At 40.3% G+C, this 23,378-nt stretch overlaps 1 protein-coding gene across 2 annotated transcripts in view; it reads right to left on the bottom strand.

Moving 5' to 3' along the window:
* The window catches only part of SCFD2 (sec1 family domain containing 2), a 641,446-nt gene that overhangs the window by 520,494 nt on the left and 97,574 nt on the right, over window positions 1-23,378 (bottom strand). For both annotated transcript variants that reach the window (XM_029587632.1, XM_029587640.1), the window contains exon 3: window positions 12,896-13,023. In XM_029587632.1, the coding sequence (XP_029443492.1) occupies window positions 12,896-13,023 (128 nt within the window). The remainder of the gene's footprint in view (window positions 1-12,895; window positions 13,024-23,378) is intronic.

Genomic DNA, 23,378 nt, shown 5'->3' with positions numbered 1-23,378 from the left:
CCAAAGTGTGTGTTCTCTGAAACACAGGATGTCAGCCAAATTTTCATGATTGTCCTCGTGTAAGCTGCCAGCTCTCAGCCAGGCCCATTCCAGCATGCTCTAGTTGTTGCAACAGAAGATCTAGCCATAGTAATCAATGATTCATATACCGACTAGAGGAGACAACACATACGCTTTTCTGCATTCAGAAGGGCCTACTGATAGCCTTCCTGCTCCATGTCGAGACACTTAACCCAGAGGCTTCAATTTGTTGATGCAGCTGTTTAAGTATTGTACCATGTATGTTTGGTGGGCAGCAATGCAGGCATTGAAATTTCTTCCTTAAGTTGTCCAACAGCTTAGGCTCCTTCCCCTGGGGGTGGGGAGGCAAGTGTGTTGTAAAACATTTTTTAGCCTTTTTATCCTACCTCAGTGCTTATTCCACAATCACAGACTGGTGTGGTAATTGAGTTGACCCACACCACATCCTGGAAACTGTTGGACCCTGGCTACGGTTTCCTGGCTCCTGGGGGCAAGAGGCCGGACTATCTCACATTCTCATTTGCAGTTCCCACAGGATGGAATGGATTGGTATTGCTACAGGCTCAGCAGGCTTTTCCATAATCCGCAGCATCCCAAAGACTTCTGTGCAGGAACCTTTGTCCCTATGGGCATTGACTCCAATCACCTTACCCAATTTATCTAGGAATTTTGAATATGAGAGTTCTTCTGGCAGAGAAAAGTGTTCTGGCAGATCAGGTAAGGAGTCTGAGGGGGATCCCCGTACACCCTTCCACCAAATCCACAGCTGAGGGACACTAGCCCAAGTCCCCAAAGAAGAAATGGCAATTAGGGCGGGTCCTCTATCATCTTTGAAGGCCTACTCTAGACTTTGGTGTCCTGAACTCTGTCTCTGGACTAGCTAGATTCCTCCGCAGAGGCACATCTGACAATGGCTAGAGCCCTGCTTGTCAACGGAGAAAGAGTAATAAAATTCAAGAGTGCATGCGGTAAACATAGAGAATTCTTAGTTGCAGAGAAGTGAAAGGAAAACAGGAGATCTAGTAAGTTCTATGGCATTGCACCAGGAAGTAAACTGGGCAGAATGGATGGGCCTTACAGTCCATATCTGCCATCATATTTTATGTTTGTATGTTTCATGAAAAGGCAAATTAGCAGTATGTATACTATTAGTTCATTACAAATTATAGAAAAATTATACTAGAATGTAAACTGATTTATTTTATTCAAGCATTTGTCTTACATCAAAGCACCATACAAAACATTACACTGCAGTCAGTAGTAACAGCTCATTAAATTGATAGGAAGGGACTGAACAGAATGAGAGAGGAGAATACAGTGCAGTTTTCATAGTTACGGCATGCTTCCTTAAGTAGATAGGTTCCCATTTTTACAACTCACTCATACTGATCTTGCAAAGTCTATAGTACATTTTTGTAACTATATCTTTAAACTATAAGCAGAGCCAGACATAAAAAGTGGCTAACCATGGAGTTAAAGAACATGTTTGGGTTTGCTGTCTACAATAAATTATTATTCAAATAAAACATGTACTTAAGCCAAGAAAGACACACACACTCCAGGAACACTGTCATCATATCCCCCTCTTAAAAATAAGGGTAAGGTTAGCCAAACCTATCCAAATGCCAGCTATAATTGCAGGAAAGATAAGCCAGTATCATAATATTAATCTGTTTCACTTCATTTCTTAAGCCTTGAGCAGTGCCTCACTTCTATCCTCTCAACTTATATAGTAGAAATGTCTAAAGCAAACGAGCTATGGGGGCATGAGTGCAATCTGCCTTACAATTCTTATTAGGACTTGAAGATAATAGTAGAATATGAAATGTACCCATCTTACATATAACCAATTTTAAATGGCATGATATTAGAACACACCACGTATTGGGGCCGATGTAATAAGCCCAGTGGCAAAACAGGCACTCATTATGTGCGCGGGATTTGATCATTGCGCACGGCTGAAGCTGCTGCTTCCGTGGGATGTAAAAAAAACAAAAAAAAAACCATGCAAGTGATTTGCGTGCAGAAATCTGCGCACGTACGGAAAAATGCACATACCTAAGCATGGTACAGGGCCTATGTAATAAACAGTCGCATCTGCGCTCAACACCCGCGCCGATAATCTGTGCATAAAAGTGAGTGAGCGAGCAAATGAGTCGCCCTATTAAGTGAAAGTATGGCCCTGGAAAGTATTTTTAATATTTCAATTAACTGTATTGCAGAAAACAGGGCAAACATTTTCATGGGTGATAATTCATAACAATATTGCTGCTCTTCTGGCCGTGTATCTGTCCGCCCAGGGAAGCGCATACCTCGGCACCTAGCTACTATTGCTGCTCGGGTGCTGAGCTAGGCGCTTACTTGGTCGCGAATGTATGCCGTCGGGTGCCCAGAAAGGCGCCTAGCTAAGCTGGCCACTCCGACGCCGAGATGGACATTCAGCTAGGTGGTTTTCAGGACGCTCGGATGACGACGTAGGCTCCCTGAGTTGGCACTGACACTTAACTCGTGCCCTGACCATGGCGGTAAAAAGCCCGCATTAAAAAACTCACTAGCACGGCTCCCTGCATTGCCTACGATTAGCTAATCACCTTCTTTACATGCCGTTAGTATGCATTAATGCAGGAAAACCGCGAGTCTGTAAGCTCGTTCATATGCGCTTTTTTCCCGTGCACAAAACGCTTATTACATCTCAGTATAGAGCTTTGTGTGGGAAAATGCGCGTACAAACATGTGTACATGCATGCCCAAATCCGCGGCAGCTTCAGCACTCATTACATTGGCCCCATTGTTACTGAGTAAAGTTAAGCTAAACAACGATGAAGCAATTTGAAAGTTCAAAATGTAGTTCTGAACTACATTTTGGGGCGGATTTTAAATGCCCTGCGCGCGTAAATCTGGGCGGATTTACGCGCGCAGGGCCGGCGGCCTATTTTGCATAGGCCGCCGGCGCGCGCAGAGCCCCGGGACGCGCGTAAGTCCCGGGGATTTTTAAAAGGGGCGGGAGGGGGCGTGTCGGGGGCATGGCCGAATGATGCAGCGCTTCGGGGGCGGCAATGCGGGCGTGGTTTCGGCCCAGGGGCGTGGCCGTGGCCTCCGGACCAGCCCCCGGGACCGGAACACGGAGCGGGGCAGCTGGCCGAAGCGCGCAGATTTAAGTCTGCTTTTCGCAGGCGTAAATCGTGGAATAAAGGTAAGGGGGGGGCAAAGGAAAGTTCCCTCCGAGTCCGCTCCGAAATCGGAGCGGCCTCGGAGGGAACAGAAAGCGCGCGCTGGGCTCGGCACGCGCAGGTTGCACAAATGTGCACCCCCTTGCGTGCGCCGACCCCGGATTTTATAAGATACGCGCGTATCTTATAAAATCCAGTGTACTTTTGTTTGCGCCTGGTGCGCAAACAAAAGTACGCGATCGCGCAATTTTTTAAAATCTACCCTTTTGTGTTATAAATAATGTACCCTATGTTACAAACTTCTAATAATGCTGAACACTATATTTCAAGTCTACGTCCTTTGTTTCCATCTCTATCAGATCCATTACAACAGATACATAAAATCAAACTTCTTTTACTAAATAAACAGGGTACACGTAAGTAATATACAAAACTGGCACAGAATCCAATTTAAATTATAGAACAACAAAAAACTTTAAGATTTCAGACATTCTTTTAACATGGGGCTCCCCTTTTACTAGAACATTAGAAACCCAACTCCGAGGTGTGTACCGAGCAGTGCAGCCTTCAGTGACAATTCATCATGACAGATGGTATAGTGAAATTCTCATGCTAGCTAACTGGTGATAAGGAAGGTCACGGGGGCACTAAATGTTGTTGTCAGAATGAAATTATCATTACATTGAATGAAAATATATTCTAAGTTCACTTTTAAGCCTTGAAAGCAGCACCACACAGATTTGGCATGAAAACAAGAGCTTATCTACTATCCATTTTATAAAAGTAAAAGCACATATTCCAATCAGTCAGAATGATCTAGTCAAGAAATGAGTATTTTATTAAGCATTTAATGGAGATTAGAAGCACAGAGGAGCATCTGGGGAAGGGAAGGTAAATAATACAGTTAAAGTGAGCTATTCACAGAAATACTGCAAAGGATCTTTAAAAACATATATAGTTACCTCATTTTAACTCCAAAAGTAAAGTAGAGTTTACCACTGCTGAATTCTTTAAAAATGTATTAACTTAGAAAATAACTAGAGCTGCCACCCAAGGTAGAACAACAAGAAGATAAGTACTCCCCAGTCAACCACAGAGCTACTGCTGCAAAGACAAAATCCTGAAATGCACACGCTGATTGGCTTAAACCCAGTGCATTTAAAACCCACACATTAGAACAAATTATAATAATAATTTGTCTGAACACAACAGATACGTTTAGCTGAAATATAAAACATTTCAAAATAATAAACAAACATCAGTTCAAAGAAAGCTCAATAATAGGTTTTTAACCTCCCATAAACCGAGACAAAGACAATGCATACTACATAAAATGGGCAAAGTTACTATGTTGGATAGTTGGTTTTTTTTTTTGAAGTTATGAATTTAATTTGTTTTCCCAGGAGTTCCTCTGAAATTAAATAGAAAATAATCTGGTCACAAAATCTAGTGTACGACTGGCGGCAGTTGGGAAAGCACTCATTAATGAAGAACCCTGTTTGTCAGCTAAAACTGAACTGAATGAGGCCACAGTAAAAAAAAAAAAAAAAGTCTGACATAATGGCTCATAGCTGAATCCCCGAGGGCTGCCAACAAAACACAATTTTAAAATTAGTAAACAAAAATTCTCTTCTCACTGTCAATGAATCACTTGGTTTAAAGTAGTAATACATTTTAATACAATTAGGAGATCAAGTATAGAATACCCCAAAGTTCTGAAACATCTATTCCTCACCACCCCCAGTTCGCACAGGCAAGGGAGGTTGACATATGTTCTTAATTTCTGTTCAGATACATATGCACATATGTGAACAATAGACATCAAATTCTGGAAAGCCTCTAGAGGGCAGTGCATACTTATCAACAAAGATTTATTGGATAGCTCCAATTCAAGCAAATGTAAATCCCAAAAATGCTTTCAGCTTAGTATACCTCACTCTACCTTGGAACAAATTCTAAAGATAAACAGACCTGTGACACTAATGTGTTGCACTAAGAGAAAGGTACAAGACATTCTGCTTAAGAACTCACTAATCCATAAAATGCAATGGCCTCTAGCAAAAACCAAAAAGAAATTGGAGTAATGTTGTATCCCTATTGTCTTAGACAATGCTTTGTATTTATTGATATAACAAGCCACGCCTAACTGAAGCTTTCAGAATGAGCGTCTTTTATGGAACAGCTGACTTCGAATGTCAGCTACAGTGCTCCAGTGATTTACCTCGAAGAGAACCTAAAGGATCTCTACCAACGGTATGATCCATTTGGCGTGAGGAGATCAGAGATAGTTTAACCCTTTTCAGGACATGAACATTTTTCAGTGTTGTCTGTATTACATCCTTCTATATTTCCACGGACGTATATATTCGGGGAAGACTGTACAATACATTAGGCTCACTGATTAATATATTCAGGGTGGACCGGAAAGGAGTTAATCAGGATTTAGCTCTAAAACTAGCTTTGAGATGTGGCCCTTAGGGTCCTCAGGGGAGACCCTAGCCCAGGGGTTGCACTCACGTTTAACAAACTGTATTTTGCAGGTACAGGTTGGCCCGCATCTTCACTATGGCATCCCATTGAGATGAGTGTGCCACATGGCTCTGCCTTATCAGTGACATTATTTAATGTCTACCTATGATCTATCCATAGTCTGGAACTTTCCTGGTAAGCAAGTTCCTTATTAGCCTGTATTATCATTCTCCTCTATGATTAAAACTGCATTGTATATGTGCTTTGGCTTTGTCATCTGCCTTCATGCTGCATTAAGTAGCTCATTGGGTCATATGGGTGTCAGTACTTGTGCTCTTGCATTCTCTGTGATAAAGGATCTAGAATCAGTTCAAAAAGCAAACTAGCCATCTTTGTAGACAAGATATAGTAACATAGCAATGATGTTAGAAAAGGACCAAATGATCCATCCAGTCTGCCCAGAAAGCTTCTTATTGGTAGTAACTGTCACGCCATGCAGGTTACTCCCATGCTTTCCTTAAGGGTAGTAACTGTTGCCTCCTTGAAATTTCAGACAGTGCTGCTTGATGTGATTTGCTTATGGACTTGTCCATAGAAGAAGTCCTGTGCTTTTTCCCTTATGTCTTTGTATCAGGGCCCGTGTTGGTTGTCGTCTGAATCCAATTCCTCTTCCACCCCATGTTGTCAAAACAGAGAGCGATATGGCAGCGGCGCAAAAGCATCAAAGCTTATTGGTTAAGGGTAAAATCCCATGCCTTCTGTTAAGGGTAGTATCTGCTGCTCCATGCAGGCTACCCCCATGCTTATCAGGTCCCCAGATCATAAAAGTTGGAGCCCTCGGTTGTTGTCTGAATCCAATTCCCCTTTTCCCCCTACCATTGAAGTGGAGAGCAATGTTACAGTTGCATCAAGCAAAATAAGTCCAAACGTATTCCAGAACCCTCACACTGTAAACACACATCAAAAGCAAAGAGTATCACTGGTCAAAATTCATGATAAACCTCTCCGGACGAGTTGCTTGCCCCTGAAGCAGGACCCGGTGTGGTCCGAAACACGGTCGTGTTGGGACACTTTTTGGAATGGACCTTTGCTACTTAAATTCAGATGAGTATCCCTTTATTATTGATGAGCGTTTGAAACTATAACAAGACAGAGGTGACGTTATTTCTGCGAGCATTATCGCTTTAGTGAGTTTGTAGTGTTCATGCAAAACGGGTGATTTACGATTATTATGTCATAACATATCTGCAAGGATTGGCAAGGACATCCATTGTGTGTGTGTGTGTGTGTGTGTGTGTGTGTGTGTGTGTGTGTGTGTCAGCTTCAGTACATTGATACAGCATTTTATTGAAAATGAACTTTTTGAGTTCTATAAAACAAAAAAACTAAAAAATTGGTTTTGGATTAATAAAGTAAATGGACCGTTGTACCCAAATATGAGTTTGAATGATAGCCAAACTCATTGAGTTATAGGTCCTACAAACAGTTCTTTTTGACATATGCGGTTCATTACCTTAATGTGTATGAATTTTGACCAGTGATACCCTTTGCTTTTGATGTGTATTTACAGTTGCATCAAAAACATCAAGGCTTTTCGGTTAAGGGTAGTAACCGCTGTACCAGCAAGTTAGCCCCCCTGCACCCTTTTCTTCATTTACATCCTCAAGCCTTTAGGGATATACAGTATTTATCCCATGCCCCTGCATGGTTTTCAAACATCATCTATTTGTCCGTTCCAACAGCTGCTGTTTGAATTAGATGGGGCTTCATAGAGACGGAACCCCACAGTTCAAACAGCTGAGCTCAAGTTTCAACAGCAGGGCCTGGAAGAGGAAAGAGCTGCTGCCAGACAAGCCAGTCGGGAAGCTTCTTAGAAAGGTGGAAGTGATCAAGTGATGAACAGGGACTGGGGGGGGGGGGTAGGAAAGCACGGTGCTTGGGGAGAGAGCAGGGAAGGGTTGGAGATTTGTTGAGAGGGGAGCAAAGACTCAAGGATTAGGAATATATGGGGGATTTGGGAGGGCAGGGAGTCTGAGAGTGTGGGTGGGGAAAAGAGTAAGGACTCGGCAATTGGGTGGGTATGGCTGGGGGTGCCTTGAGTTGGAGGAGGTATGAATGTGGGCATGAATGGCCTGAAATACTGGAGAGAGCGTGAGAAGGAGCTGGGTGCTGTGAACGTGAAAGGGTGGGACTGGGGCTTGGAAGGCGGTGAACGAGGAGTAATAGGAGGCCTCAGTAGGTGGGAAGACAGAAGAAAGATGCCAGGGAGGGAATGAGCAACAGAGGAGGAGCTGGGGCTGCTCAGAGAATGAGGCAGAGGAAGGTAGATGAAGGTGTCAGAGTGAATGAGCACAGACAATGGAAATGGGAGACTAGGAAGGTGAAAAAACAGATGGAATAGGAGGCTGGGGGAGTTGTCAATGATTGGAGGGGATGTGAGGTGTGTGAGTGAGTGAGGGGATTGGAGCAGGTTTAAGAGCATCAGTGATGGATGTGGAGGGAGGGAATCAGTGCATGAAGTCATTTTTGATTTACTATCTCGGGAATCAAAAATGGATAGGGAGAGTGAGGTTTGGAAGGGACGTGGTGGGAGTTTTAGGTCAAGAGATTGGACAAAGGACAGGTATGAGAAAGTAGTTCTGTACTGGGACTGATGCTTTTTAATATATTTATAAATGATCTAGAAAAGGGAACAACATGTGAGGTGGTCAAATTTGCAGATGATGCTAAATTATTCCGAGTAGTAAAATCACAAATGGATTTTGAGAAACTGCAGGAAGACCTTGCGAGACTGGGAGACCGGGCATCCAAATGGCAGATGAAATTTAATATGAACAAGTGCAACATAATGCACATAGGGGAAAGTAACCCATACCGTATTAGGAGATATAATCCAGGAAAAGGATCTGGGCATCATCGTGGACAATATTTTGAAATCCTTGGCTCAGTGTGCAGCAGTCATCAAAAAAGCAAAGCAAGGCTTAGAGCCACTAAGGTGTATTTTTGTGGGAGGAATCTCACTAGCGCAGGAGAGTATCACCGCAATAGTGGGATCCTTCCCCTGAAAAATCATCACAGTTGTATGGTGTGTTCTTTTGTTTTATAGCCAAACACCATGGGACAAAAGAACAAAACAAGCAGCCCTTTAAAGAGAGGACAGCCATTGCCTTAAAGGGCTGCTGGCTAAAAAAACCAAACAAACAAAAAAAAAAAACCATCCTGGTTGAGTGGTGGTCAGTGCTGGTTGAGTGGTGGTCAGTGCTGAGTGGTGGTCAGTGCTGAACCTCATCTCAACCTGGGGCTGCCATTTGAAGCAGTTCCTACTCCCCCAAATAAAAAAAATTAAAAAAGTGAGCACGTAACACGTAGTGATGCAGTGACAGCCCTCCTACCCCCTCCCTCCCCAAGACCAACCATACAATCATGGCTCTGCCCTCCCACCCACCCCCTCCCATCAAGCTAGAAAGATAAAAATTAAGGTCCCAGCCCCTTTCCTGTACCCCCCCTCTCCTTGAGCTAAAAAAAAAAAAAAAAAAAGTTAAGTAGGTCCTGGCCCCTTTTGTGTTCCCACCCACCTCCTCCACAAGTCCAAATTAGGCATCAGACCCTCCGACACCCTCTTCCTGCACCCTCCCCTCCTGGAACCTGAAATCCAAGTTAGGGCTCTTGTGATGGGGCTTGGATGTTCCTAGCCCGGTTGGTGCCATTCTCCAAAATGGCGCCAACCTGTCCTTGCCCCAGCCATATGACTAGGGTAAGGTCCGGGGACCTAGGTTCCATCGTGCGATATATGCAATATAACGCGTTAGAGCACTACCTCGGCTTGATACATCTCTCAGAATGTTAGGAATTATTAGGAAAGGAATGGAGAACAAAATGCAGACTGTCATAATACCTCTATATCGTTCCACGGAGAGACCGCACATAGAGTACTGTATTCTGATCTCTGCATCACAAAAAAGATGTAGCTGAACTGGAAAAGGTACAGAGAAGGCTGACCAAAATAATAAAGGGGATAGAACGGCTCCCCTATGAGCAAGTTCTAAAGAGGTTAGGACTTTTCAGCTTGGAGAAGATACAGCTGAGGAGGGATATGATGGAGGTCTATAAAATCACGAGAGGACTAGAACAGGTAAATTTGAATCGATTATTTACTCTTTGAAATAATACAAAATCTATTCGACGCTCCATGAAGTTAGTAAATAGCACATTGACAACACATCAAAGAAGATTCTTTTTTCCTGCATGCACAATTAAGCTCTGGAATTCATTGGCAGATGATGTGATAAAGGCAGCTAGCATAGCTGGGTTTAAAAAAAAGGTTTGGACAAGTTCTTGGAGAAATCTATAAACTGTTATTAATCAGATAGACTTGGGAAAAGCTACTACTTATCTCCAGGGATCAGCAGCTTGGAGGTCTGTTTATTTATTTAAATTATTAATAAAATTATAGCCCATTCCTCCAAGAGCATTGATCAGGGCAGGATATATCTACTGTTTGGGATCCTGCAGGTAGTTGTGACCTGGATTGGCCAGTATTGGAAAGAGGATACTGGGCTTGATGAACCCAGTATGGCAAATCTTATTTTCTTGTGTCCTAAAGTAGATCTCCCCTCCCTCTCCTGATCCTGGATCACCATTCTCTCCTTTTCCTTCATCCCCCTTCCCTCTCCTTCCTCTGCCCATCCTTAACCACCCCTTTTATCTCCTATCCATCTTTCTCCCTATTATCTTCATCTCCCTCCAACAACATTTTTTCTCCTTTTCTTGTTCTTTCCATCAGCTCCCCTACCCCCATTCTCTAGCACATCCTTGTTTCATAGCACTGATCACTAAAATCCCTTTTCCATTACAAAAGAATAAAATAAATTTAGACACTCACAAATTGTCCAAAACTGATTTTATTTTGATAAAGTGAAATACAAATTTACATTATATATTATGTAAATGTGCCATAAAATTGTCAAAGAATTTCAGAAACTTAGCTGCAGAATTCTGTAACACTTGCTGCAAAATTTACCCTTGAGCGGCTGCAGGAAACCAGGGGCTCTGATTATAATGGTGGTGTAAGTGAGGAGACAAGAGGAGAGTTGATATATTAGGAGATTGATAAGTTGACAGAAGCAGCAGAATCATGTCTGGTAGTGAGTTTAAAAAAACTCCTTTGTGTTAGTTTTGAAGTGTAATAATTTTAACTTTAAATGTCTTATTTTTGTGGAAACTATTCTAAAGATCAAAATCACAGCATATAGAAAGACATGGTTTAATGGAACACAGCCAGCATGGATTTACCCAAGGGTAGGACATCCAAAATGATAAAGGGGATAGAACAACTTCCCTATGAGGAAAGGCTAAAGAGGTTAGGGCTGTTCAGCTTGGAGAAGAGATGGCTGAGGGGGGGATAAGATAGAGGTCTATAAAATCATGAGAGGTCTAGAAAGGGTAAATGTGAATCGGTTATTTACTCTTTCGGATAATAGAAGGACTGGGGGGGGGGGTGTCACTCAATGAAGTTAGCAAGCAGCACATTTAAAACAAATGGGAAAACATTATTTTTTACTGAACACATAATTAAGCTCTGGAATTTGTTGCCACAGCATGTGGTTAGGGCAGTTAGTGTAGCTGGGTTTAAAGAAGGTTTGGATAAGTTCCTGGAGGAGAAGCCCATTAATTGCTATTAATCAATTTGACTAAAGAAATAGCCACTGCTATTACTGGCATTAGTAGCATGGGATCTACTTAGTGTTTGGGTACTTGCCAGGTTCTTATGGCCTGGATTGGCCACTGTTGGAAACAGGATGCTGGGCTTGATGGACCCTCGGTCTGACCCAGTATTAGGAAAAAAAATGATAGGATGAAATAGAAATGTGATAATATGTTTGTGTATGTTTTTAGGGTAAACTTTGTTACCACATTCGCTGGTTATTGCATTATTTAATTATGTTGTTTTAAAAAAAAATTCTAACCTGCTGTATGTATAGTCTTAGGTAAGATACAGGAATACCATCTAAAAATCTAGACAAACATAAACTGACATCATATACATATCATCACAATGCATAGTCAGAGAAAGATTGCTCAGTTTCATAAATTAATATATCTAATTGCCTTGGATTGACTAGTCTCTTGCCCAAGCCCCCCATGTCACATTTGCATTTTTGAGGGGCCCTCGGGAACTAGCCTGGGGAAGTCCTAGCAACTCTCCTCCATCTGTACCAAATGCTTGCTTGAAAAATAAGGTCTTAACTTGTTTCCTGAATGTTCCTGAACATTCTTCGACCCTCAGTTCCTCTGGCAACAAATTCCAGGCCTGCAGTTCTGCAACGGCAAAAGTCCTTGCATTTATTTCAGCTGGTTGTACTTGGTGTAGTAAAGGTATTTCTAAGGGATTACACCCAGCAGACTTCAATGCCCTCACAGGGCTATATTTCTTCAGAATTTCACTGAAACAAATTGGGTTCTTTCCACTCAGCACCCTATGAATAAGCGAAAGGATCTTACATTTAATCTGCCAGTGTAGGGATTGGAGTACTGGTGTAATGTGGCCTCTAAGTCTAGCTCATGTCAACATTCTTGCGGCCACATGCTGCAGCATCTGGTAAGTTGGCAATATAGTTCATGTAACCCACTATAAACTGAGTTACAATAATGGAGACCAATGACACTACGGCTTGTAAAATAACGTGAAAATTGCTAAAGCTTAAATAAGGTTTTAATTCGTACATCAGGCACAGTTTGAAAAATGCATTTTTCACCTTTGCCTATACCTGCAGATGCAAGGAGAGATCAGGTTTCAATAAATTCCCAGGTTACTTGCATTTTGTGTTATTGGGATAATCCACTGCTCAAATTGAAAAGAAGGTGGAATCTCAACAGAGGGGACTCTATGAAGAATCATTAATTCTGCAATTTACTGTATTTAGCATTAACCTGTTATCGAACATCCATTGTCTTATGGAGAATAAGCATCTTGAGACCACTGCAAGGGTGTTGGCCAGGGTATCTGTAGCAGGGACAAAGAATGGAATGTCATCTGCATACAATCTTTGTCCTACTCTCAAATCTGCAAGTATTCTTGCAGCACTCTGTTCTCTCTCAGTTTATTTTCCAGCTGGAGACCCTGAGATTTAAAACCTCAGTCCTGTTAACACCAAACTAGGGACTCTACCACTGAGCTAGGAGGAGATCCTCATCTACTCTAGCCAAGGTGCTCATCCCCACCCTGTCGCACTTACCCATGCTCATCTTGATAGGCAGGTTTTCTCTACTTGCAGCCTCCACCAGGTGCCTTCTCACTTCCATCACAGCTTCTTTATGCTTAATGCTCAACAAAGACTCCCAAAGGGCTTTGGCAGCAGGGTCACTACAAGGAAACAATAAGCTTGAACTGAATTTCTACCTTATAAAGATTATAACAAACAAACAGATTGTAAAATACAATATTCAGAGATATTTTCCTGCCTTGGTTATAAGCCATTAACTTAGAATATAAACAAAAAACAACAAACATCCATAACTATTGAGATCTTTTCCATATAGCCTTACAAGTATTAACTCCAAGTGTCAAATCAGCACTGGACAGCTAGAATATTTGGTTGGGAATTGCAGAACTATTTACACATCTGATTATAAAGGTACTTCAAAGCAGTGGCAATGAATTATCTTGAAATGTTCTCTAGACAGTAATTTTGACCCTTATTTACCAGCTACTTAAACAAACAAAATGTCTTTTTTTTTTTTAAAGAGAAACAGCGCCATCTAAGCTGATTTTAGGTCTCTTTTGTCATAAATTAACAGAGGTAAACCTTATCAGCAGCTGACTATGTCTCCATTAAGTAATTCCATTAACTTTCCACCTCTAAAGTAAGCTTAACTGGCCTGCTCCCAATTCCCTCCCTATTCTCACTTTTGAGAAAAGGAATTGTCTCCAGACCTCTGAAATTATTCATGTCTCTTATTACCATTTCTTGAAATTTTCCATTAAAGACCTACCAAATATGGGTCAAACTTATTTCAGTCCATATGAAACTGCAAAGATCAACTGAGAGCTTAACTATGTTCCCATCATCACCTGAAATTCTTCCTCAAACTCCACACACAACAACGCCTGAGGAGGATTTTGAAGGGGGAGTCTAAGATCTGAAATAATAAAACTCTGAGCAAGGAGGATCAACAAAAGCCCCTAAATAACTTGAACTAATCCAAGCTAAGGACAGAACTGGCAAATAATATTCCTTTTATTATATACGCTCATTTTTGACAAATATTTTCAATCTTATAGTTGTGCACAGGAGCACAGTACCAAGGCTCCAGCAGCGCAGTTGTTTCTTCTGTTCAAACTGTGTGGTAATTTTATTTCTATTGTATTTGAAGTTTTGGATTTTGATGACCAAAATTTCTGTGGACAAAATATTCCCTACAATGAAGTTTTAACATATAGTCTGGGTTCGCATATAATTGCTTTTTGTAGTCTAGGCATGCAAAAAATATTTCACTTATTTTAATTTAAACTTTTTTGCTCAATAGCTTCTTCTGGCTTCTTTGAACTTCCCCTTCAACGGAAGTCGGCCTGTAATGGAATTATGGCACTGCCAACTTGCATCCAAAGCTACCCAGGGTTTTCTCCTACTTTCCATCCCTCACAGCAACAATCCTTGGTCACAGATATTAGCTCCCTCCGGAAGCCAGCATGCACACACTCTGAACATGGCCAGCGACCGCCAATGCTGTCTGATGGCAGAAACTAATGCTCTCTGACCATTAATTCTGTAGGACATGATGATATCAAACTTCCTTTGCTACATTTTTTCAAAAACGTTTCATACAGCAATACAGACCACCACTTTTGCTCAATAATGGACAGGAAATGATGACTTCCAAATACAATACTGGCCTCCATTACAGGCAAAATAATGTACTGGGTCAGTCACTATGTCTCACTTTCGGTCAATTTAATCTTCTATAATCTTCATCAATAGTCCACATTTTGTAACTAATACCCACACACATACTCCCCCCCCCACCCTATAAACTACTATTATTGTTAAAGATAAGAAAATGAAATGTGATTTTATATATGAGCTACAACTCCTCCCCTAGCCAGATATTATCAGACAGGCAGAGCCTTTCTTGATCAAAATTAAGGATCACAAAATTACAATGTCAGAAACTTTCTTGTTCTTGCTAATTTGCTGAGGCTCTCTTGGTTTTTGACAGTTTATTTACTTAGCTATAATTACAGTGAGCACCTGGTTTGTGATAAAGAAATTGGTTGCTTCAAAAACCTTCTTTCATAGATTTTCTCCACATTTTTGTTTGAAACATACAGCAGCAGTTACAGATTCAATTAATTTACAGTGCAATTGTGAATATGCTATGTGGCTTTGCATTTCTGATTAATGAGTAAATGAAAAAATATTTTACTGTATATCCTGGTATCGGTTTTTCATTGGAGCAAACCACGGCCTGCTATTCAATCTTCCCCTGTTGGCTCAATCTTTCTAGCTCCAATTTAGAGCTTTCTTGCCCTACCAATTTCAACACGTCCATTTTCCTACCATGTGTTTTCTCTATTCTAGCCAATCCATCTTCTTCCATGAATTTGTACCATTAATTCCACATAGCACAATCAGTCACCTGTGACTTGGCTAGTGATAATGTGTGCTGTCAAGGGGGAAACTTGAAATTTCATTCCCAAACCATCTGCTTATTGAACCAGCAGGGTCTGGGGATGCTGCAAATGCAGTGCTCACAATCATTGGAGACATGGGTGGAGAAAGAATTCAAGTCTTTGCACAACAGAGATACCCATGGGTGGGCTTCAAGGTGTGATGGCTGGGTTAAGAGAAAGGGATGAAAATAAAAAAAAAAAAAAGGGCATGAAACCTCAAATTAAAGTGAATGAGAACTTATGGCAACATAGGCTTATTTTGGGCAACTTTTAATAGAGTTGAAAGCCTAAATAAGCAGAAAAAAGTTATAAGATTAAAAAAAAAATTATATATATAAAATTTGGTGGGTGTGTATGTTTATACATATACACACACACACACATAAATATATATAGCAAACAAACAAATCAGGCAATATGTATAATGACCAGTGCTTAACGAATACAAAACAAAAATACACTCTAAATTTTATTTATTTATTTTATTTATTTATTATTTTTGTTATACCGAGTTTCATGATAGGGATCACATCAACCCGGTTTACAAGTAACAATGTGTGCAAAGTATAGCGTAACGTAATAAATATTTCCAATACAAATTTGAACTTTAAATACAGAGAATCAATTAAAAGGTGTGAGAAAGTTACAATATAACAGGGAAAATTAACTTGGAACTGGAAGAGGGGAGAGGTTAAACAATGTAATATTTACATTTAACACAATTAAAGTGATAGTGCAGCAGAGTAAGTAAATAAGCCTATTTGCATGAATGTGACGGTACATAAATATGAGCGGTAATATAAACAAGAGAATCAATATGACACAGTAGAGTATGGTGATGATATGATAAAACTCAAAACGTAATAGTGATAAGATTATGATAGGTGGATTCTTATTTGGATCCAGAGGTTACATGGCAGTTTGTGTTGATGAGTGTATTTTATTCAAGGCTTGGAAATGCTTTTTTGAAAAGCCAAGTTTTTAGTCTTTTCCTAAATGTTAGAGCGCATGGCTCTTGTCTTAGATCAGGTGGTATAGAGTTCCACAGAACTGGACCTGCTGTAGAGAAGGCTCTGAGACTCAAAGATTTATGTTGATAGGTTTTGGCATTTGGAATTTGGAGTGACTCTTTGTAGTATTCCCTAATAGGTCTGGCAGAAGTGTATTTTTTAAATGGTATTTGAAGATCTAGTTGCGTGAGTTGGTTGATGGTCTTGTATATGATGTTGATGGATTTATACATGATTCTATAGTGGATTGGTAGCCAATGAAGTTTTTGGAGGATAGGGGAGATGTGGTCCATTTTCCTGGAATTTGAAAGGACTCTGGCTGCGGAGTTCTGAACCATTTGTAGGGGTTTGATGTAAGAAGCTGGGAGGCCTAATAGTAAAGAGTTGCAATAATCTAGTTTTGAAAAAATTATTGCTTGCAAGATTGTTCTAAAGTCCATAGTGTGGAAAAGTGGTTTGATTCTTTTCAGAATGTGTAATTTGTAGAAGCAATCTTTGGTGGTTTGGTTAATGAATGTTTTAAGGTTGAGACGATTGTCTAAGATAGCTCCTAGATCTCTTACATGGGTAGATTGAAGGAGTGCGGTTGGTTTTGGAAGTGTGTTATTGTTTTCCGGTGATATGAGCAGAAATTCCGTTTTTGAAGCGTTAAGTACGAGGTTTAGGCTGGTGAGGAGGGGTTTAATTTCTAATAAGCAACTGTCCCAGTGTTCCATTGTTTTTGAGATTGTTTCTTTTATGGGAATCACGATCTGTACGTCGTCTGCGAAAAGGAAGTGTTTCAGGTTTAATTTTGTAAGAAGTTGACATAGTGGTAACAGGTAGACATTAAAGAGCGTGGGTGAAAGTGATGAACCTTGCGGCACTCCTCTGTTAGAAGGGTGGTATTGGGATTCTTTATTGTGGATTTTGACTCTATATCCTCTGTTTTCTAGGAATGTTTTGAACCAGTTTAGTGTAGAACCTGTCAATCCAATATTTGCCAGTTGTTTTAGGAGTAGGGTGTGATTGACAGTGTCGAAGGCCGCCGAGAAGTCAAGGAGGATTAGCAAAAATGTTTGGCCTTTATCAATTCCAGAAATGAGGAAGTCCATGAGAGAGAGTAGTAGGGTTTCAGTGCTTGCAGCTTTACGGAAACCATATTGGTTTGGGGACAGAATACTGTGGTCCTCTAAGTAGTTGGATAGTTGGGTGTTCTCCAATTTTTCCATGATTTTAGCTATGAATGGGAGGTTGGAAATCGGGCGGAAGTTGTTGGGATCACAAGCATTTAGATTTGGTTTTTTTAGCAGTGGCTTGATTGAGGCTGTTTTTAGGTCATCTGGGTAGATCCCATGTGATAGGGAGCAATTTATGATTTCTGCCAGTGTTTTTGCTATAGTATCAGGGATGAGAAGAAGCAATTTGGAAGGGATTTGATCAAATGGGTGTGATGACGGTTTCATTCTCTTTAACACCGAATGTATCTCTGTGATTGTGATGGGTTCGAAAGCGTTAAGCTGGATGTTTTTGTCTTGGGGGAGATATGTGGTATCTGGAACAGTGGTGTTTGTAATCAGCTGATTGAGGAGATCCGATATTTTTTTATTGAAATGAAGAGCCAATTCATCTGCTTTAGTCTGGGCTAACTCTGGTGGGATATCTGGAATGATGGGTTTAGTGAGGCTGGAGACAAAGGTGAATAGGGCTTTTGAATCAAAGATTAGATGATGAACTTTCCGGGCGTAATAGTCTCTTTTTGTTTTCAGCGTGGTACTTTTGTATAAATGGAGTGAGCGTTTGTATTCAGATAGTGAGGCCGGTGAGGGGGCTTTACGCCATTTTCTTTCTTTCTGCCGAAGTAGTTGTTTGAGCTTTCGCAGTTCATCATTAAACCAGGGTTGTCTTTTGGATACACTAGAAGACCTTGTTTTGGTTGTCAGTGGGCAGAGAGTGTTTGCTATAGATTTAGTTATTTTGGACCAGGATTGGAGGGCCGAATTGGGCGTAGAGACATCAATGAGTGGTAGATCTGAGGTAAGAAGGTTGCTGAGGTGTTCCGAGGAACAAGGTTTTCTGTATAAGAAAGAGGGTCTTGAGTTTAGATTGTAGTCTGATCTTGGTAAAGAGAAGCTGGTGGAGATTAGCGAATGGTCAGACCATGGGACTTTTTTGCAATTTGGTTGATTTGTAAGAGAAATACCGGAGTTTATAAAGAAGAGATCGAGTGTATGGCCTGCTTTGTGAGTGGGTTTGTTGATTTGTTGTTTGAAACCCATTGCTGACATTGCGGTGAGGAAAGCTTCACAGTTTGTTGAAAGAGGGACTTTGTCAACATGTAAGTTGGATAGAGTGGGATACAAGCACTTTCACTATACTCAAACAAAAATTAAATCAGTAAGTCAAAGAAAAAATTCTTACAAAAAAATTCTTACAAAAAATATTAATTAAATTATGGAACTACATTGAATAATATTTGTACATGGTATACCCCATACTATATTGAACTAATGAAATACTGTTTTCCAATATGTGCATAACCTTCAATCAATATGCTGTATGCTATATTCAAAAATGTATACAACATGAAATCAATGAACTGTGTGTGTGTCATCGGAATCTCTTTCATACTAAATACCTCCCACTCACTCACAGATGACAATGGACTTCTCATTCATATACCACGCCTTACATACACCCAAATAACCCATCTAATACATTAAATAAATGAACCCACTTAATACATTGAAAAACTATAACCAAAAATAATTTATAAATTATAATATAACGACGGTGTTCCTCATGTCTGTTGTTGTAATATCCCGACAAGGCCCTTGTTTCGCCTGACTGGCTTCCTCAGTGGAACAATCATATAAACGGGACACCCCAATTACAGCTATAAAATTAATAACAGAAAAAAACATTTTTAAACAAAAAACATGAAATTGCTAACAAAAAACTGAAATGCCAAACTAAATTATCAAAAATTAATTACAAAAATTAGCCACTACTTTATATATTGCACATATCCATATACAAACTCCAGCTTAATATATTTAAAAATTGTTATATAGTTACCTTAGCACATCCCCTGCAAGCTATTGTGGGGGAAAGTATGAATTTCTGCCTAAAACATAGAGGCTTGTAAAAATCTTTATCAATTTGAAGCTGTAAATACAACAAAGAATAAAAACTTTATAAGTATTATTCAAAAACAGTCATGTAGATAAGGTTTAAAAACTTCACTCTTTCTTACCATTTGAATACATACTTAGAGGTCGTTTTGACTATAGTACCCATCGGATGGTTTATGTGATAGTTTGTCCATGCTTTAAATTATATATCGGGCATACCATATTGCCCATTCGTACACGTATAATTCAACACAGAAGTTGTATTCGCACGCAAAAAACTGAAGCTCCCTTCGTTAAACACTGGATGGAACATGAGCACGCTATAGTAGAGATGTGAATCGGAACTGATATCTGATCCGATTCTGGTTCCGATTCACATCTCTACGCTATAGAACAGCTGAAATTTTGTGTTCTAGAACAGCTCCAATGTCCCAGGGGGGCCCAGCATCATAACCTTTACGTCAGAATGAACAGAAGTTCATCTATCAATGGCGCACAGTAATTCCTTTTGGTTTGAATTCTATGATTGAATGGGGAGCCTTTTTATAAATAGGTAAAGTTTCCCCGGTATACGGCTGACGGGTTGTGGTCATCAGTCTTGTGACGGGAGAGAAGGGGGTGTAGTTTAGAGATAGTTCAGGGCACGCACACACACACACACACACACACACACAGACATACATATACATGCACAGATTCACACACATATATTCATATATAGTCACACACACATATATATATCTATAGATATATATATATATATATACATACATTCATATAGACACACACAAACATACACACTAGCATAGGAGCATAATAAGTCTGACACCCCCCCCCCCAGGTGAGTGTATTTTTTCCCTGGTGAGTGCATACCCCCACCGTGGAGTAATCTTTTCACTCTCCTCCTCCCCCACCCAGGTACTGTCTTTTCTTTTCTCCCTCTCCACTTCTTTCCTCCACTCCTGCTGCAGCCCTCCCTCTTTTCCTCCTGGCCCTGTTCCTGCCACCTCCTAAGTCCCAATCGATTGAGGCTGAAGGTGCCACCTTCTGCTGCTCCCAGGAAACTTCTGCCAGCCAGAAAAATCATGGATTTCTGAAAGACAGGAAAATAAAATGATGTACTAAAAGTAAAAACACTGATGTTATTTCAAACTAATTTACTAAGTTTACTTCACAGATAGGTGGGTAGAATAACTATGATACATGGGTGATATCATCAGATAGCACCCAATGGCACCATCTCTCAGTAGTGGTTCCTGCTTGCACACTGTCTTATAAGCCCCTCAGTCAATTCCAGAGCTTAGCAAGCTTTAGTGAGATAATCAACTCTGCAGGGAGAAGGGCAATAATTCATCCTGCTATCTACAGATAACACTGTTTGCAGGTAAGCAAATTTGCTTTCTCCCTGATAAGCAGGGCTAAATTAGCCATGACATGGGGAGCGGAGTAGGGAAAGTCCCAAACTAAGAGTTGTATAGCAGAGCTAATACAGAAAAAAGCAATCCAGCATCACCAGTGGAGAGTGGACTACTGAGTGAACAAGTTGCACAAAACTACTTGTCCAAGACTATTATAGTTGTGTCTAGACATATTGTCCAGACAATAGTGAGATGTGAAGGTGTGTATAAATGAGTAAGTCACAATTTTGCAGATGTCTTCAATCAAGGCAGCCCTTAAGTGTGCCACCTAAGTCGTCATGGCTCTCACGTTTAATCCATTTGCCAACTTGTCTAGGAACCTGGAACAGCAGAGGTCCTAATGAAGTGAAGAGTGCAGCGGTAATTCTGACAAGGGATCCAATGGAATCTCATTGAAACTTCTACTGTATGAATACATGGATCCATGATCCTGATGATGTAGAAGGCCACCTCTGTCACCCAGAGAGAACATGTCCTGGAGAGTTGTTGACCTAGCCAAAGTTTCATAGTCCAACAGCTCAGGGTGAGACTCCTCAACCACAGGTGAAGACTTACCCAAATGTGGAAGCTTAACAGCTATAGCTGGCAATTCTTACATAGAACTATGTCTTGATGAGGACCTGGTGAATGGAAAATATTCCCTACATATTTCCGCAGCATGAGGACAGAAATACTGCAGGCTATATATCCCCAGATATTTGACAGCTCAGAAATATTGAAGAATTGAGAGCTATATTATTGTAAATGAAGGATATGAAGGGGGGGGGGGGGGGGGGGATGGATCCCTTCCTATGCTGTTTATATATCCTGGATGTCTCCACAAAGTGACCATGTATCCCTTTAACAATTTTTATTTCATTGAAGTTATCTAGGATGCTGTACATCATGCCATGATCTGTCTACATTTTTTTAAATTTTTGCCTATGATTGCTAGCTAGTATTTGTGATATTTTTATCATTCGTCAGGAAGTCATAACATAACGGTTAAACACCCACAAGAATGGGATTAAGGCCTAATTAACTTATATAGTGATTTTACTCTTAGAAATATTTTCTAAATGAATATGTATTTGAAACTTGATGAGTTCACCTAAAATGAATGCACTTGGCATAACCTTCCCAAATTGGATTATCTTAACACATGCTAGCAGATGTAACTTGCTTTTCTTTCTACCAGACTGGAGGAGTTTAATTGCATTTATATAGTCCATAGTACCATGTAATCGTTAGAGCCTTAAGGGTGTTACTGAAAACTTTAACACTCAATACTGCTGCCATGACTCAAATGATATAAAAATGAAGTACTATAAAGATGACATAAGGAAGAGAATTTTAGCGAATGTGTTTTAGAAGTATATCAGAAGTATATCATCTCCTGCTACCAGTGTCCTCTAGCTGTGTATCCCTCCTTCCCCCCTCTCCTGCTTCCCTACCCTGGTACCCCTAGCCCTGATTTCCTTCTCCCAGTTTCTTTTCCCTGCTTAAGGTATAAGTTAACTTGTTTACCCCTTGTTTCTATGAATTTCGCTCATGTTTTACCCATGTTATACACTTGTTATTACTTGTTCAAGGTATCCCACCCTGATCATTTCCCATTTATTGGCCATGTTGTTTTTACCCCTTGTTCAATGTAATTCACCTATGTTTCGATGTAAACCGATGTGATATGTCTTGTCACGAACGTCGGTATAGAAAAAGAATTAAATAAATAAATAAGACTCAAACCCTATAATGCCAAGGGAAAACAACCATTTGAACATAAAACTCCTATATGAAGATCTTATACCCTAGTAAGGTTTTCTTCTCTATTCATGCTCAAATCACCTGAAAGGTAAGATGTCAGTTTATTAAAGCAGTCATTTGAGGCTATGAGGCAGCATCACTTGGATAGTAAATCTCCAAATTATATTTTTATGTTTGGCAAAATTTTGGACCAAGCTTTTTCAGTACCCAAAATTAAGCAGTAAAGGGGATAACAGAAAATGAGCACATATTTCAAATAGCAAAGCAAGATGACAGCCCATTGGCTTGCAAGTTTAGATTCCACATGCCAAATTATTTTGGGTATTACTCTCAGCCTTGAGGGGAACAAAGGCTATGCACTGCTACAAAATCATCCCCAGTGATTGCTGAAGAATGCTAAAGAAACTCAGAGACTTGCTGCCATGTCAGGCACTATTGGTCCACATCTGATCAGGAAAGCAAAAAAAAGAGAAAAAGGTAAATTAAGTGTAGAAAATGTGATTTTTTTTTTGTTGTTGTTATTGAGACATTATGATTCCTCTAAAAGGGTCTACTTACTAGAAAATATTTGTAGAAAAGTCCACCGGATTCACTAACAAAGTGTCGAGCACCACAAGTTTGTGAATCCTGTTGTATTTTTCCCCGGCAGTAAAATACCACAGAAAAAAATAAAACCGCAAAACAGCCCCAAAGCTGGGGGCTGCCCTCTGTTAAAAGGAGCCATGAGGCACCCATGCTCTCCCCTGGCCAGAGTGGTTAAATCA

This window comes from Rhinatrema bivittatum, chromosome 1 (genome assembly GCF_901001135.1).
Source record: "Rhinatrema bivittatum chromosome 1, aRhiBiv1.1, whole genome shotgun sequence".
Lineage (NCBI taxonomy): Eukaryota > Metazoa > Chordata > Amphibia > Gymnophiona > Rhinatrematidae > Rhinatrema > Rhinatrema bivittatum.
This window is presented reverse-complemented; position numbering and strand designations above follow the sequence as displayed.